We start from the raw sequence: 18,450 nt of genomic DNA on the forward strand, positions 1-18,450 counted from the left end.
AAAGAAAGTATGTTTCCAAATTCATTAAGCATCTCCTATCAAAATACATGCATTCTCTTTGAAAATTAATTACAATTACACATTCGGTCCAGCTCTTAGGTTTCTTTGCAGGATGACTCCAAAGAAAAATGCCTTTGATTAAGTCTGAAACTTCTGTAAAACCAGTCCTTCAAGGTTACATGTGTAATTAATAACTGTGTCAGAATTAAAGTTTGAAATAAAATTTGATTGTATTATCAAGTTCTTTTTTCATATTTAATATAACAATATCATTGTTAATATGAACACAACTCTAATATGGGTTAATCTGATAGGGTCAGAAGATATTTTTCAATTCCAGTCTTATCAAGTGTAGATGCATGTAATAATGTCCTGGATGATATATAAAGAAATTCACTCCTTTCTAAGAAATTAGAACTTATTGTTATTGCTTTTATTTCAGTTATGAAGGGAAAGAGAAACGTGACTCATGCTACATTCATAGTATTCATAAGTAGAGAAAATAACAATTCTTACACAATAGCAGTAGATAGCTGCTGAAAGAAAATAGTACAGGCTTTAGTAACGATCCTGGCAACCACATATGTTATTGTAGCCGCTGCTTAGCTCATGTACAGATCACTGTGCTGGAGGAGAGGAGGAAAAGAAGGCTGAGGCTCAGGGATGAATAGATGTTAGAGAAAATAAGAGAAAGGTGAGCAAATAGAGCAGTTAGAATAAAAAACTGAAAACAACTTGTCAGGGTCATTATAGATCAGGAATGCTCGGTTGCAGATATCTGGGGCTGAGACATGATGGCAGCAGGAGTGTAACAGGATGGCTGTGACAGGCATGAGTCAATATCTCTCTTTATCCCAACTGCTCTTTGTATACAGGACTCAGCCTTTGACTTTGTTATTCCCAATTTTCTTCTACTCATTCTTAAAAGAGTTAAAATTAATTTTAAAGTCCTAAAGAACACTTGACTGCTCTTCACCATTTGAGTTACTCCCTAGTAGGTTTAGAAAAGAAAACTAAAGGTACCTACTCTAAGGAAGAAGTTATCTTATCTGGATTGTGGGACTTGAAAATGCTTAAAACCTATGACAGCCTCATGACAAAAATATAGCTGATGCCAGGATTTCTTGCTTAAAATCCTCATTCAAGGTGCTGTAACTATTGATTCTTCTGTACTTGCTGAAGTAGAGGCAACCTCATTGCTGAGCCAGGAATCCTTGTACTTTTTGCTGTGCTGAGCGAAGGTTATTCCAGGACCATAACTGGGTTCCAGGTCTACCCTGGAGTAGAAGACTAAATTTTTTTAGGGAACTGGCTTGAAAATATCCTTTTGCAGTTTGCCCAAGAGCCATGAATTTGGAACTACCAAACTACTTCTTCATAAAATCACCTGCTCTCTGTGTTTGAGCATGGAATTAAACTCTGGCCTTTTACCTTTTTGATAAATGTTATTATGTAAAAAATGTCCCTTTTAGCACACAGTCTTAAAATAAAAATGTGAAGTAGGTAGCATAGTTTATGAGTTCCAAATCCCCAAAATCCCAGTTTCCTCCTAAAATGTATTCTAAACCTATGGTCATATTTCAAAATATAAAACAGTGGAAGAAGTATAGTACTTCAGACTAAAAAGTCAGAAGTTTGAGGGGAAACCTAGTAACAATCTTCTAATATACTAAAAGTATCTCCAAAGAGGAATGAAATAACTGTTTATGTCTTTTCTACATAGAGGAATCACAGAAAAGTTTATTTTAACAGGATCTTAAGTTAAAATTTCCTTTGTTCTTATTTTCTCAGAAGAGTTAGTGAAACACTAGAGTAGATTGCCTTTGGAGAATGTGGAATATTCATCATTGGAGGTCTTTCAGGAAAAACCAGATGAACCTTGGTCAAGTATAGGGTTGGCTTGTGATCAAAGAATAGACAATATTACCATTAATAACTTTTTTTTTTTTTCACACCTACAGCTCTAGACCTCACAGCCTGGTTTTCTGTTTCTCTTTTATTTCTGTATGTGTCCAAGTCAGAATTGGGATTCCTGTGGTGTGGCTCTCCCTAATGTTTTTAATTGGATATCATAGATATAAGCCACACAGCGTGTTTTCTTTTGTTAGGAATCCCATTTTTAGGGAATTCTCTATTGCTGCCTTTAAGGCATTTAAAGGCATTTCTCAGTTATATGTTCAAGGACAGAAATGTTGCTAAATGATAAATGCTTGTGCATTAAATTTGGGGATTTTACAGTATCTGACTGTAATGCAGTCTCCAGCTTATTTTCTGTGTGCAGTGAATTTGCATATATGTATTTTAAAGGTATATAAGTATATAGACCTTTAAAAGATTGCCATAAACTTTAAATTTACTGGTTTTGGTAAGAAATAAATTCCAGTAACACATGTGGAACATTAAAGAACAACTAAGACTGCATCTCATTTTCTAGGGAATAAAAGGCTTTTCCCCTTGTGTTGATTACTTGTACTTTGGAAGAAGTATATTTTTCTGCTGTGCAACATAATAGAGTAAATTAAGGTTGAGTTATGTATTTTTCACACTCCAGATGCACATCTCCCAGCTGGAATGTGGCAGTCTCATCTAATCATTGACCTAAGAAACATGTTGACAATTCTTCGAGTCAGATTTCCTAACGCCATTCTTTGTCATTGTACACTCATATGGGAAGCTGGGAACTTCAAAATATTTGAATGTGGGACAGTAGTGACATTGTTTTCACTGTCCAAAGATGATATGTCATTTCAGTCAGTTTACTTCAAGTATCTTTACTGCAAACATCAACATATTTGCTATTTAGTGAAACTGGCTGTGCTAATATGTTTTCTTTCAACACTACTGTTCTGAAACCATTAGCAGCCTCAATAATTTAGTAGCAGTAGGAATATTTCTTCCCAATCCCAGTTTCTGGGGGAAAAGCGAACAACAAATAAACAGATCGACTGTAACAGGAACAGTGCCAGCAAGTAAAAATTGTTTTATATTAGTAACTAAAGCAGCAGTGAGAATAACCTCACAATGTAGCAGTACAAGGTTCAGCAGCAGTTGAGGAAAAAAGAGGGACAGTAGAGGACTGAGATACAACACTAAGAATAAAAGTTGTCAAGTGTAACACGTAAACATAGATTTTTGAGGTGCTTTAGTACACTGGAGAGTGCATCAGCCTGACATAACTGATAGGCACACCTGGGTGTGACCTGCATGTTGTATATATTTTATTCCTTTAACTCATATATCTTTTATTCTTTAAACTAACTCACACATAAGAGCTACTCAGTAAGTACGACTGGAAATGGAGAATGCATAGGCATTTTTATGATGTAGTAAAACAGTTTAACTTACTATCAATTCAGCATTCAAAGAAACATCTTGCAAGTGTAAAATTCTACCTACATGACAGAGTATCAGAGTTGGTTCTAGCTGTAGGTAAAGGGTTACATTGGTTCTTAAGGGAGTAGGTAGAGCACTTAACAAGATGTACCTCTGCTGCCTATTTTGAGTACATCAGAACCCTGAAAAGCTATCACTCCTGCTGTGGTCACCTTGTGGGTAATGACTCCTAATACAAAGACCTGCTCCCAGAAGAAGTAAAAGTTGTTTCTATCCTTCCACTTCTCTGTTTTTTCTAATACCATTAAGAGCAGCAAGCGTGGGTCTCCAGAACCCCTTCCTTATCACCACTCTCTCCCTTCTCTGTCCTACTACTGCTCCTTCTAGCAGCAGATGGCTCAGCCCTTACCCACTGAGTGAGAAATACTTAGTTTTGAGAAGATGAGCAGCACTGGTTAAGGCGCAATTGTGCCAAGAAGTTATTTTACAAAAGAAGCAGCTTATTTTGGAACATTCCTGCAGTTCTATTAGCAATATGACTGTTTTCAGATGGAAGCAAACAAGTGAAATGGACTAACCGTTCATCATTTTATAATGCTTACCTCTCCTCATTATAATAATATGAAGAGTACTGTGTTGTATTTAATTTAAATGCATCAAATGTGACAACTTGGGAATACTGAAAAAATTTGAGAGTTGTGTTTATGGTACCATGATGATACATTGTGAAATTAATCATTTATATTGAATTGGGTAAAAGATAATAAAAATTAGATTTTTTTTTTTAAAGAAAATACTTATTTTCATTTCTAACAGATTTCAGACAAAGACTGCCATTTCTTCTTTTGAAATATATTGACTTGATTAAAATAATAAAACTTCACTGAGTCAAGAGGAAAGGAACAAATACCTAAAGGACTTTTTAACTGTTAAAACTTTGAATTGCTTTTTACAATTAACAGTATATATGGACAAGATATTTTCATATGCAAAACTCCACTCTTGATTGGTAAATACTTAGAAATTAAAGTTTCAAAGGTGTGTTTTATTCAGTGTATTTGCTGAAGAGCAATAAACTGGATGCCAAACTCAAAGCAGGCAGAGATTCTGTAGACACATACATTGGTTTATATGAAATCTTTAAATAGATTCATTGTAATAATGTGAAAGATTTTCTTCTACTATTTACTGTTTTGCAGAAAATAATATCCTTTCAGAGAAAATAATACTATGACTTTCCCTTCAGAAGTGCCATGGGAAAATATAAAATCTTTATCAGCATTACTGACTTGTTCAAGCACCCAGAGTTAATATATGTGCATAAATAACTATTTTAAAATAAAGCACAACATTAGAAGAAATTTTTAAAAGGATACTGAAAAGTTGCATTACTTTTCATTATCAAAATCAAGGAAGCTGAGAAGTCAGATAGCAGAAGGCAATCCTGCCCTGAAGACCTTTCTTGAAATAGATATTTTTGTAATTATACTCAGTCCTAAAATTGTATATGAGATATTGTTAAATGAACTGCACTGAGCTTTGGTAAGAATAGATAAATAAATAAGCAAAAAAGCCTAGATGTTACCCAAACTTCACCAAGTAGACAGCAGATCAAACTTTGTGTGCTTGAAAGACTAACTGTTTATCTGGAGAGAAATTCTGAAAAACCTATGAAAATAATTCAGTAAGTAATTTCCTTCATGAGATGGAAAATGAATCAGCCTGAATTCAGATAACACTTAACATTCTGAAGGGAATTAGTAGAGTATGTAAATAAGGGTTTAAATATCTAATAACTGCCCTTAAGTTTACTGAAATTCTTTCCTGTCTAGTTGTATATTTAGATGTTTTTCTCATCAAACAATAAATGTTAAATTGAATTCTTTCTTGATTTTTTTCCCTAGTAAATAAACAATTGCCCTTAGCCTATGTTGAAATTACTGTCTCTACAGTGATTTGATTAAGCAAAATAATTATTTATAAAATGTTTGTCTATATTAGATGCACTTCAAAGTGTTTATCCATGTTTTAATTACTGTTACATTTATCAGAATGTTGTAAATACTATGGAAAATTAATTTCAGTTGTTACAGAACAGGATCATAGAATCATTTCAGTTGGAAGAGACCCTCTGTATCATCAAGTCCAACCATAACCTTACTCTAGCACTATGAATGGTTTATGTCAAAATTACTGTCCTGTTTCTTATTCCAGTGGTAGAACAACATTAAAAAAAAAAAAAAAAAAAAAAGAGAGAAAATACCAATTCTTTATCTTTTTTTTTTCCTTTATTTTCAGCTGTATCTTGTGGTATTCCTGAAGCCCCTGGGAATGGTTCAGTTATAGGTAATGAATTCAGTTTGGGCAGTAGATTGATATACGAATGTAATGAGGGCTTCAAGCTAGAATCTAGTCAACAAGCAACAGCAGTGTGTCAAGAAGATGGATTATGGAGCAACAAAGGGAGACCACCTGTTTGCAAATGTAAGTGGGCGTGTATTTCTCAAGCATATTCCCCTCAATCTTTCTCAGGAAAATCCTCACTGGTGATGTTTTTATGTATACACATCCCCTGAACTGGCCATTTAGGGACATATAATCATTTAGCATTTAGTAAAGTATAGGAGGCCTATACCTTTGTTTAATTAAAAAGGGCTTTATCTCTTTCAAAAATGTCTCAGTTAAAATTCTGATAATTCAGTTTCATGTATATTTTCTTATGAATAATGTGCTTTTCTCCATTTTCACAATATGAAGTTACAAACACTGATTGTAATTTATTTTAATATAGCTTCCACGATAACAAAAGCAGAAACTGTTTCTTAAAATATTGCTAGTGTAGATAATTAACCTGGATAAAAGTTCTTTGATCTTCATTTTTGCCTTCTGTCAGAACTAGCCAGTGAAATGCAGACTCCCCTATCGTGTGACATGGCCTCTCATTTGCATTGGGGTAGCACTGCCTGTCTTTGTACCAGATCAAAGCAATAATTAACTGAGCCTGACTTTGAATATGTGACTTGAAATACTGATTAGGACATAATCCTAAAATTATTAATTGATATAACATTATACTTAAAATTTTTGAGAGTTAATTTAGAATCTTGAACTAATCAACAGATTAGATATGTGCTTTCCAGAATCTGAATTTGAAAAGCACTTCAGTTTTTCAAACAAATAAAATTCAAGTTATTTTTAAAGAAAGAGTAAAATGATGTGAATGTAAGAATTATGAAGTAATACATCGTAATGAAATGGTTTTCATTTATGTGAACTGACAGTGAACAACTTTTAGGAAATATTGCTGAAAGTTACTTCCAGAGATCTTCTGAGTATGTCTTATAGATGATCATTTAACCTGATCTTGAACACCTTCCTGAGCACACTGTTTCAGTATTTTACTTTCCCCTTGCAAAGTTTTTCCTAATATATCCTGAACCTCTTTTTCTGTAGTGTAAAGACATTATTTCATTTTGTATCCATAGTGAGAAAATATAATTTATTGTATTTTTCTTTCATTCCTTTTTTTAAATGTATTTGAAAACCATTAGTTTTTCACTGTGGTGGGTTATACTTGGTCAAAACCCAGGCCCTCAGCTCATATACATTATACTTGTCATTTTTTTCCTTCGAAACAATAATTACATTAGAGTCACAATACTCAAGATATTCCTGGAATAGCATGATAAGTACTTCTTTTTCCTTACATAACAATAAGAAAAAGTAAGCAAAGATTTGTAGACAGAACAACTAAGTAAAAAGGAAAAGTCAGTCTTCTGGTACTTAGATTCTAGGAAAATACGGATAGCACAATGTTTGTTGACCAGAAGGGCAAGTAAAAAGAATAACAAAATTACAAAGAATTACTCATTGTGAAGAATTAAAAATTAGGCTGAGCACATTAATGCACAAATTCTTGTTAGATTTCATTTGTTGTAGTTGCAAAGAACTTGTGGTGGGTTTTTTGGGGTTTTTTTGTTTGGTAGTTTGGTTGATTGGTTGGGTTGTTTGTTTGTTTGTTTGTTCTTGTTGTTATTTATTTTTGGTTTTTTGTAATTATAATTGTCACTGTTCATATAGTGAACATTTTGCTTAGTGAGCATCTTGCTTATTTCTTGATTAGAAAATACATTTGGGCCTATAGAACAACTTATTTTTTTCACCTTTTTTATGGTAGGTATATCTGACTACAAATTCTTGACATTTGAGTCTATTCAGAATTATCAGCATGTGGAGACTGTCATGTCATTAAAGTGGATAATCTTAATCATAATTTTGAATGATAATTCCATTGTCTGGCTTATACTTTATGTAAAACAATATTATTCATACATTTCTGTGTAAAAAATACATAGGGAAAAGAGAGAACATCTTCACATTTCCAAGAGGTCCCTTATGGAGTTTCATCTATGTAAATGACAATTTAAATAGTGTCCAGCCCATAATTTGGAAGCATAAGAGGCAAATTGATGCACACATTCATAAACTGTATGCACAAAATCAAGCATCTGTTAATAGTCTTTTTTTGTTTCTTGAAGGATGAGGAAAACAATAAAACAAAATCAGTCCCTGTAAAATCAAGTTTTTCAAGCAACAGTTTGGGTTGGTTATGTCAACTTGGTCTAGAAATATACTCTGTACTCAGTGATATCTTCAATTAGAAACTGTACAACCATATATCAGAATCTGATAGTTGTTTGTAAAGTATATTTGCAAGAAGATCCTAAGTATATCTATGGTTAAAGAAACAATAAATTACATAGTAACTTTAGCATGGAGAGGAAACATCTACATGACTTATTTACATATTGTGAAATAGCTGAGCCTCTAATCACTAAGTGTCCTAAGATATCCACTATGATTAAGACTAAAAATTTTATTATTAGTCTAAATAAGAACCTTGCTTTCATCATTGAAAGAACTATATTTCTCAATAAAACTAGTGCTTGAAAGGAAAAGTAATAAAAATGTTAAATTTGAGGGGCATGAAATACCTATGTAGAATATTTTTTTCTTTTTACATACCTATGTGATTTTCACCCAAGCTGTTAAGTGGAGTGCTTTAATATACCTATTGTATTTAAAAACAAATAAGAAAAAAACTGACTCTTGGTTAATGATTTCTAATTTTTTTATTAGCTATGAAACACAGTTTAGTGTCAATATCAAATTAAATTACATTAGGAAGCAGGAAGTCCTCCTTTAACCTAGGAATCTGTTCATAATTAGTCAGAAAATAATTATAAAGGCCGAAGTGAAGGACTATTAACTTTCAAGGTTGTTGTATGCGTGCTATCCTTCCTGAGATATACTGAAAAAAAAAAAGTCTAAGAAAATATTCTACAATTTTAACTCAATGCAACCTTATAACTTGTCATTTGGAAGTTCTTCAGATGATTTCCCCTTCATAGATTCTTACGCAACTTCACAGATAACCTATGGTACCAACTCTGTGTTTCTTAGATACTAGAATTTACCGTGGGTGAGGAAACTATTGGAAAAAGTAAATGTATAGTTCTAGCATTATGACAGGTGTTCTGAAAAGTAGTGGAAATCTAAATTTTTACAGGAATTTTTCTTTTATCACTTTCCCTGTATTTCAGTGATTACCTGAACTAGTCTCTTTCGTCACACAGTCATACTTGTGACAAAATCACTTTATGCCTCTCAGACAGTGTAAAGTCTACAGAATGTGTAATTATTTTTTTGTCAGCTTTATGAGCCTTTTCCCTGGCAGAATATCGTAAATTTACTACAGCATAAATGAGAATCAGACTCTTATTGTTATTTCTTCAGTATAGTTTGAGGTTTTTATACACTTTCTCCTAATGCATTTGTCTTACAATAAACAGTGTGGTGACTTGAGTATATTGTACAAAAGATCAGAGGTGATTCTTAAGTATACCAAATATATAGAAAATTTATCACCTTTTTAGCAACATATAAGAAAAAAAGGAGAGGAAATAAATTTTTATTACTTTTTTGTTTGTTTGTTCGTTTGTTTGTTTTTTTGGTTTTGGTTTTGTTTGTCTTTTTTGTTTATTTTTGAGGCTTTTTTATTTTCCCTTTGGAAAGCACAGCTTTTCTCAAGTCTTACTGGGGTAGCAGTTTTTTCTAAAGTATTCTTTGGGATATAAAAAGTCACTAATTCATTCAAACTTTTTCTATAGCACAGAAATTCTGAACAACATGGTATAAGATACACAATACAGCCATTTAAAAATAAATTTATCATAAATATTTTCATAAATCTTACCTAATCTTTGCAGAAGCATAGGCACATTAAGATAAAATTCATGTGAATATTGTAAATATTCTGTGTAACTTATAGTGAATTGCAGAGCATAAATTTGAAACTGAAAAATAATTAAAAATGCTATATATGGTTGGCAACCTTATGAAAAACATAAGCTACAGTTCTTGTCTGCTGGCAGTAACTTCATTCTCTTCTGAAATCTAAATTACTAAAAGCAATGAACTGAAATCACTCTAAAAACTCTCTAAATGTTATCTTTATAATTTTATGTCAAGTATTCTAAACTAGAATGTAATAATTTTCCTGAATACCCACAGTATATCATTTTATACTAATTAGCATTTCAATGTGCATTAAAAGCCTTTATGACAACCTGTTTTAAGAACTTGCTAGAGCTTTTTAAAAGCGAATATCATGGATAGAAAAATAAAACACCACTTTAGCCTTTGCAAAAATTACATAGCATTATTTCCTTTCCCTTTTATATCCACTGTAGTCTGAGATGTGTTTTGTCTCTGAAATTTTTAAATAAATTGCATTAGAGAGTATAACTTTATGTCATTGTTCCACTGCATCTCACTAAAAGAAACTGTAGTACAATCTCCTTCTCAATATGTAATACTCACTGTATGAAGTTCATTATTTTTCCTGGTACTTGTATTTAAAAAATGCTTATTGTATGCTCAATATTACATTGCAAAATTTCTGCCAGTAAGGCAAGACACACATTCTGTGAAGAAACTTAGGGGTAGAAAGCTAATAATGGTCTTCTCTTCACAGCTGTAACTTGCCCCAGCATAGAGACTCTGCTCTCAGAGCATGTTGTCTGGAGATTGATTTCTGGGTCACTGAATGAGTATGGAACTCAAGTCATGCTCAGCTGCAGTCCTGGATATTATTTATTGGGTCAAAGACTCATACAGTGCAGGAGTAATGGAACCTGGAGTGTAGGCAATGAAAGACCAACTTGTAAGGGTAAGGAAAAAACTTGCTTAGAGAATATCCTATGCTTTTTAATACATGTATTTTATGTTATAAATAGTACAAAGTGGGTTTTTTTTAAATATTTTCTATAAATCTCCTATAAGTAAGCAAATACAAAATTTTCATTTACTTGTTGAAATTAATTGATTCAAACTCTTTATATGTAAGGTACAATATATTTCATACAAAAGTCAATGAAGTAGCATCAGAAGATCCATCTGGATGGTGATCTATGCCTGACTACTGATTTATTCAACTAGATAGTGCATAGTGCACTAGTGCATAGTGTTTGGAGAAACATATATATGAGATTTTATAATGTATTCATACAAAAATGTCATAAATTACACCAGCCTTGTCTTTGGATGTTTAAAGATTTAAAGAACCTTGACATTTCCAGTGGGATCATACAGTTGTCAAGCATTACATTATCAGAGTCTTAATGAATCCTCCCAAAACCTCATTCTTTTTCCAGTGTGTTATTTGCTTTGGTTGGAGAGGATATTTGGCACATCAACTAGTTCTTCTACCCTTAAAGCAGAAAATTTTTCTACATTATGGTAGTACTTACAGTCCCTCTTTCAATGACAGGGCAACACAGAAGATCCCAGCTTCTGTAGGAAAATGGCTAACTGACAGGCCTAGCATACTGAGCAGAACTAGAAAGAAAATTTAGGCATTCAGTTTTCAGAGGAGTCATTTCAGTGAGACATTCAGATTTAGTATTTCATCCTGAAAGAGATGCTTTATTTTCTTTTTAGAGAGCGACCCTTTTATTTTTTATATATTTTTAATATATTTTTTATATATCTGTACATGGTGAAGTTTCTAATGTAAGAAGGTATTTGAGGATGACTCTTCTGAAACAAGCTGAATCAATAGGAGGATTTTTATTTGCAGTGCTGTTGGAAAGAATTCTTGGAATCAGGTGAATAGCTTACTAAGTTATACCTTTGGTATTTTTAAGCAATGGTAACAGAATCGTTCTGTTCTGTCAAACTCTGTTAATTCTGCAGATACATCAATAATACCTTATGATAAATGGTACCAAAAGTATTTCAGATGATAGTGATAACAGAATGAACATAAATATCAGATAGCTTTTTGTATTCCAAATAAATCATTGAGCGAAACCTTCAGTATGGTGTACATATTGTAATAAACAGAAGACAAAATTAATTTGCCTACATACAACCTCCTAATGCCATGTGACACAAATTACAGTATCTAAGCTGGTAGTTAGTAAAGAGAACTCAGGAGAGATTCTAAACCTTTTTCAACAGTGGCTGGAGGTTAGAGAGAACACCCGAAGTCATCTTGGATGGTACAAAATCACTCCCAAGGGTGATTCAAGTTTAAATTGACACAATCTCTCACCAGTACTGGGGAGTGTTTGGCTACAAACCTAAGGTATAGATTTACAGAGGCAGTACTAGAGAATGAAGTTAGTATGGGAAAAGAAAAACAAAGAAAAGAGAAAAAAGGAGGATCTACACCATTTAACCAAAAATAATATAAAACAATATCTATTTTCTAGGAAATGAAAAAAATATCCAGGGTGCTTTTAGATCAAGGCTGAGAGAGCTACCTGTAAGAGCAATCAATATGACACATGCATGAAAGCAGTGTATTTGAAATAGTCTAAATGATGATGGGTTGTAGAATCATATTGATTCTATTTTATTCCATTAGTTTTGTTTCAGGAAAATTTCCTTTTGAAAATATTTAATTGACAAAATGAACAAGTAATAGGTATATCAATTTTCTTTCAAATTTAAAACTAGATTTGTTAAAATTTTACTAGATGCGATTGTGCCCCTTTCCTTTTTTACACACATACTAAAAAAGTAGTTTTGTATTTGCTGTCTAATATGCAGCTATTGTTCAGCTGCTGAGAAGTCTTTTAAAAGCTAGTTCCTGACCAACATCTACAATTCCAGGATATTTATACAAGTAGAAAATGGAGTGACCCATATGGGATGTAGTTTACCAAAAACTAAGTATTAGGTAGATACAGAAGCCCAAGGAGTTGCTGATTGAAGATTTATTAGTATATTTATAAGACAGGTATATTATTTTCCCCTTGAATAGAGGATTGATTAGAACTTCATTATTGCAAATTTCATCCACCAAGAGATGTTCAGTAGTAGTTCCATTGGATATACGACATCAAGACCCTGCAATACATTGTAGAGTATTTTGAGGAGTCTACTGTTTACTTTCTGTCTGTCATTCACATGTTAAGGATAGGTTGTGTAAATATAGATTCTAGCTGTTGCTATGTCTGAAGCAGTAAGAAAGCTAATTGGAACATTGATGATAAGGCATTTAGATAATATTTATCAATATCTATTTGTGAACAGTATCTCTAAAGGAATTATGAAACATCAAATTGAAGGGGCTCTGGATTAAAAGACACCTAACTAGTAAACTTCTTTGTTTAAGAATATGCTGAACACCTGGCCTAACAAATTATGAAGTGGCTCATTATTCATGTAGTTTAGTTATTTTCTAACTGGAAACACTGTAATTAAAAATAATAAAGCATTTGTAGTACGTTTAGAGGAATTAATTCTGTTGCATTTTAGGAAAATAATTTGATTTGTTTAACATATGCATAAATGTAATTAATGTTCAGCATTAGAAATTACGATGTTAGACTACTCCACAAATTACATACTTGATTGTACTCGAAAGGAGTCTTATCCACGTCTGGAAACCTTATGTGCATAAGAAACTTTCGTCACATACATGCTGATTATGACTAAGTTAACTGCACAGCGGTATGTACTTGATTTTATCCAATTTCAACTAAATTCCATGCTGTTTCCTGTAGTGAACCTATTAAAATACAAGAGAATGTGGCCTGAAGGTTTCAGATAAGAAGTTCACTTCTTATCCGAAGTAAATTTTCAAAAGTAAACCCATGATTTATGCTAACATATAATATAGTTCAAGTTCTTGAAGGCATTGATCTGCATCTTAAATTCCAATGTCATTGATATGTTTTTTCTAGAAACAGAACAGTTTTTAATTAAATTAGAGTTTGATACATTCTTAAAAGATAATTTTTCATGTGGTGCCTTTAATGGCTGTGGGTTACAACTGATGCTACGAAAGTTAATGGGTCAAATCTAGCCTTAAGAAAAAACAGAAGATTTTTATTTTTAGCAAGTAGACTACCATGTTATATGGTTATGAATAGCAGTGGGGAATAAGAAAAAAAGAGTTCATAACAATTCAGAGTACTACATGCTAAAAAAAAAAAAGAAAGACAATGTCTTTAAACAGACATAACACTTAAAATGGCTGGGGAACATTTTTTTGAGAAGTAGCCAGGAGTATGTACATATGGAATATAACCACCACCTTCCTAGACATTCATGTAATTCTCTTCTTTCAGAACTGAAAATACAGATTGTTTTTAAGCTGCTGTTAAGATGTGAAGGTATCTAAGTGTATTTTCAGATTTAGAACATGTGTTGCCAAATCAAGCATGATTTTCCTATATCAGTTTGTTCTGTTGTTGGGATTTTTTTCTAGTGATCTCCTGTGGTGGCCTTCCATCTCCACCAAATGGAAATAAGATTGGAACCTTGATAGTGTATGGAGCTACTGCAATATTCACCTGTAACACAGGATACACATTAGTTGGTTCTCACGTGAGAGAATGCTTGGCAAACGGTCTCTGGAGTGGTACTGAAACCCAATGCCTAGGTAAAAAATCTAATTTCCGATTTGTCTTATGTTTTTATTTGTTTTGTTTCATTTTGTTTTAATCAAACACAGTATCGAGTACTGACATTCAGTTCTTATCAAGCAACAACATTTTAAAATCAATGAAAAGTAAAGATAAATACAGAAATATTGTGTACTGCATATGAGTTTGTACTACTCTACTAGCATATAACTTTTTATTAGAAATTAAATTAAATTTCATGTTGTTGGAATGCATTTTGGATGAGGGGGAGGTTTAAAGTGACTCGATTGATTGTCCATATTTACAGTACTTTCGTTTGCTTTGTGGAGCAGTCACAGGGTTTGTGATGAAACTAAGCTGCAAGATGAGCACAAGTTCTGGAGTATTCCTGATTCATTCCTACTACAAATGAGCTTTCAACATATTGAGCATTCAGTCAAGGGAAGCAGACAAGAGACAACCCAAAGCAAAACAAAATCAACACCCTTCCAAAGCCCGAGGTGTATATAATTTGGGCCTTATGTTCTCACCCATAATTTTTCATTCTTCTGATCTACTCATATTGGTTTGCACTCCTAATACAGAGATAAGAAAACTATTTTCTTTTTCAGTCATCTTTGAGACTTCGCAGTAGGCGTATTTCTGGAATTTATTTCTAGAATCTTTTATTTGCTTTGTCTACCCTCATTTTGAAGATTTTCTTATTACCTCACAGATGAATGTACTCAGTTGCTCTCAGGAAAGGGGAAATATCTTCTTTCTTCTCCAGAGTTCAACTTACTTAAAAAGCAGCTTTCTTCTCTGCTGCCTAGCCACATCTTTTTAGCAGAATGTATAGAATTTCATGCTTACCTAGGACATTTTAAACAAAACAGTTTGACCACCTATCATATGCAAGAATTGTATGGGTTTACAAGGGAAATAAGCAATTGACTTAAACAAACAAAAAATCTAAAGTAACTAAGATATCATTATCCAGTTCCCAGTGAGATGTAGTTGTTTCTGGCAAATTTCATGAAAAGGAAAAGCACTCCTTTGACTTGTTATATTTTCAATTCCGTGCCTTTTTTTTTTTTTTTTAATTTAATATATGCTGTTTTAAGAATGATGTAATCTTGATGTAGGAAATAATTATATAAATGCTGTATACTTTAATTACTACTTCCTTTGATATTTAGAGCAGTAAAGGTGTAAAATAAATCTTCTTCTACCTAGGAAAAAGAATTCCACTGGTTAGGGGAATGCTATGCTTCAGGATTACTTTTTCACATACTTAACTTCATCAGTTCCAGAGTGGAACTATATAAGAGGGTTGTATGTGAAGATGCATCAGCTTCCTGCTGGTGTCAGGTCATCCCTGGACTGAGGATGACTATCAAGATGCTGGAACTGCAACTGTGAAGTTCCAACAGCCCCAAATTTGCATACGTAGGATTATTTTTCCTAACCCTTTCTTCTGTTACAAACATGCAAGCGATATTGTTAAGACCAGAGTTGTTATTCCTCAGGGTTTTTTTCAGTGTGTTATAGCATTCATTGCCAATGTAGTGCCTGACACCTGCATATAATAATTTCAAGCATGAAGATATATGTTAGCATTCATTAATTTTAACTAACCTGAAATGCTACTTCATCATCTGGTCTATAATAGTACTATCTAGTACTTATGTGCTGCTTTTCTTTTTTGAAAGGCTATACACACAGGATAATTTGGCTGTCAACATATGCAAACTAAATAATATAGAAATCTCAATGGATTCTGTTTATATTATAAATTATTCTTATGCCTGGAAGGCTAGAAAATATTTTTTTCTGCTATTCTGACTACTAAGAAATATATTTTAACACTGAATATCACAGAAGATTAATTGCCTACAGTAGCCATAAACTTAGATTCAAACAGTGGAGAGATAGAGAAGAACGGATCAGTACAGGACTTAAAATAGCCAAAAACAGTGAACAATACTAGTTTATTCTCAAAGTCAGTTTAAGAACTACACGCAATAATGCTTTTAACAATTTGGGAAACAGCTAATAAGTTTGCTAGATCTCATAGTTGGGAAAGACTGTCTATATATACAGCCTTAATACCTTTTATATTAATTTGTCCTTTTTTTCAGGAGTGATTTGCTGTTGGACTTTCAGTTTTTTACAAATCTGCATTAAAATTGTTATCTGATACTCCTGGTCATAACCACTTTTTCTTTTTTTTTTCTTTTCTTCTCCCCCCCCCCCCCATATTTTAAATCATTTGTTCAGAGCTATTCCCACTTGTAATGAACACCAGACCTCTTGCAGGAACTATTACTGCAGTAACAGCAATGCTTGCCTAGCAATATTCCCCAACTCTTTTTCTAAAAATTTCATGGACTTTGGTTTGTATTTGATGTATCAGATTGATTGCATTGTTGAATGTAGCCTTATGCTTAAAACTGTTAAGTGCATAGATCTACCTCACTAGACAGAGATGATCACAATTAGATCTAGAAGATTATTAATCACTATTTAGTCTTCACCATTTCAAAATTAGACAAACTCTATAGTGCTAAAAATACTGCACAGCTCTGAGTGTGAAGGTCTAAATTTGAGTTATCACATGCATGCTGCAGAAGGTTGTATTTCTGCTACTAAACCTCTTCCTGCCTCTCTACATTCTCTCACATAAGGGTTATTCACACCATGTACGTTAGGCTCCAAATTTAGATGCAATTTAGAGGGCAATCTTAGATCCTAAATCCCCAACAAGGTCAATGTAACTACGCAGACTCCTCCAGAGAGCAATTCAGGAAAGGTAAATTCTTAACTTTTAAAGCTAGATGATGTGAATGTTACTGGATGTGTATTCCTAAATTTCAAGGACAGTGTGAACAAGATTTAATTTAGAGGTGCCTTAGCACTTACCTAAAGCCCATGAAAATCTGGAGGCAAACACCCAGGGAGATCTGAATGAGCCTTTCAATTTCAAAGGAATTATAATTAATCAGAGATGCTTTTTACCTACACTGTACCTGCATGAATGTAATTCAGGAGAGCTTTACATGAGAATAGATATAACTTTGTTACCCACTGGTCTGTGTAGAATCAATTCATGATTTCGGGACAGCTGAGTACATTAATTTCTGTATCTCGGGAAAGGGTTTGTCACATCCTTAATATTTGTCTCCCTGTGTTTGGCTTCAGTGCATCCACTGCTTTTCAGTTTTTCACTATTTGGTTCTAGAAAATTTTAAAAATCAAATGTATTCCATTCTTTTTTTTTTTTTTTTTTTTTTTAAATACAGCTTCTCTTTTCCCATTTCACATCTGTTTCGTGTACTTCCTTTCCCAAAATCTGTGTTTGCCCCAATTGCCTGAATGACAATTTTCAGAATTGTTTTCTTTAGGAGAAGAAATTCTGATTAAAACTGAGATATACCTCTACTCCAATACATGGTTCATCTAGACCATAGGTTAGCCAGATCATGAACTTGTTGCTCCTAGGAATACAGCTGGGGGGTAGAGATGATATAGCAGTGGAGGGAATCAATTAAGGAACTACTCAAATAAACTGAACTAATATCTATTATTTGACTAGATAAGTCTAAGGCGATGGTATATGTCTTGTGAGACCACTTTCTAGCATTCTTGAAAGTTGGGAACAACCACGAATAGTGGGGGAAAAAAAAAATTCCAAATAAGGCAAGAGACTACCTATTTCACCTCCGCCCGTGGAAAAAAATAGGGAGGAAATATTACAAAGTCCATTTCCAGGCACAGTGAAAAAAGAAGATAATTGGGAACAGACAGGATGGAACAGTCAAAATAAAACCTAAATAATCTTACTGCCTTTTCCAATTACTGTCTGATTGGATGTAGGTTTCAGTAGATTTCAGCAGTAGATTTCTTTCACTTTGTGTTGTAGCAAAACTTCTGTCTTCCATAGTACCCTTGTAGCCAAACTGAGAAGAACGAGACTGGGTGGAGGGACTACAAAATGGGTGGAAAACTAATTGAACCAACAAACTCTGGGGGTAGTGTTTCATGATTCAAAGTATGACTAGTAGCCAATGGGTACTGAGGATGAATACTGAGATCAGTATTATCCAGCCTCTGTCACTGACTTGGATAACCTTTTGAGGTGCAGGCTCATCTCAGCAAGTTTGAGTATGACACCACATGATGGGAGAACAGCTCATAT

General features: G+C 33.2%; 1 protein-coding gene across 1 annotated transcript in view; it reads left to right on the top strand.

Moving 5' to 3' along the window:
* The window catches only part of CSMD1 (CUB and Sushi multiple domains 1), a gene marked incomplete at both ends in the record, with an annotated part of 1,064,284 nt that overhangs the window by 989,446 nt on the left and 56,388 nt on the right, over positions 1–18,450 (top strand). Inside the window, 3 exons of the mRNA XM_082048870.1 lie at positions 5,632–5,817; positions 10,370–10,564; positions 14,117–14,290. Of these exons, the coding sequence (XP_081904996.1) occupies positions 5,632–5,817; positions 10,370–10,564; positions 14,117–14,290 (555 nt within the window). The remainder of the gene's footprint in view (positions 1–5,631; positions 5,818–10,369; positions 10,565–14,116; positions 14,291–18,450) is intronic.

This window comes from Streptopelia decaocto, assembly GCF_964273445.1.
Source record: "Streptopelia decaocto genome assembly, chromosome: 3".
Classification (NCBI taxonomy): Eukaryota; Metazoa; Chordata; class Aves; order Columbiformes; family Columbidae; genus Streptopelia; species Streptopelia decaocto.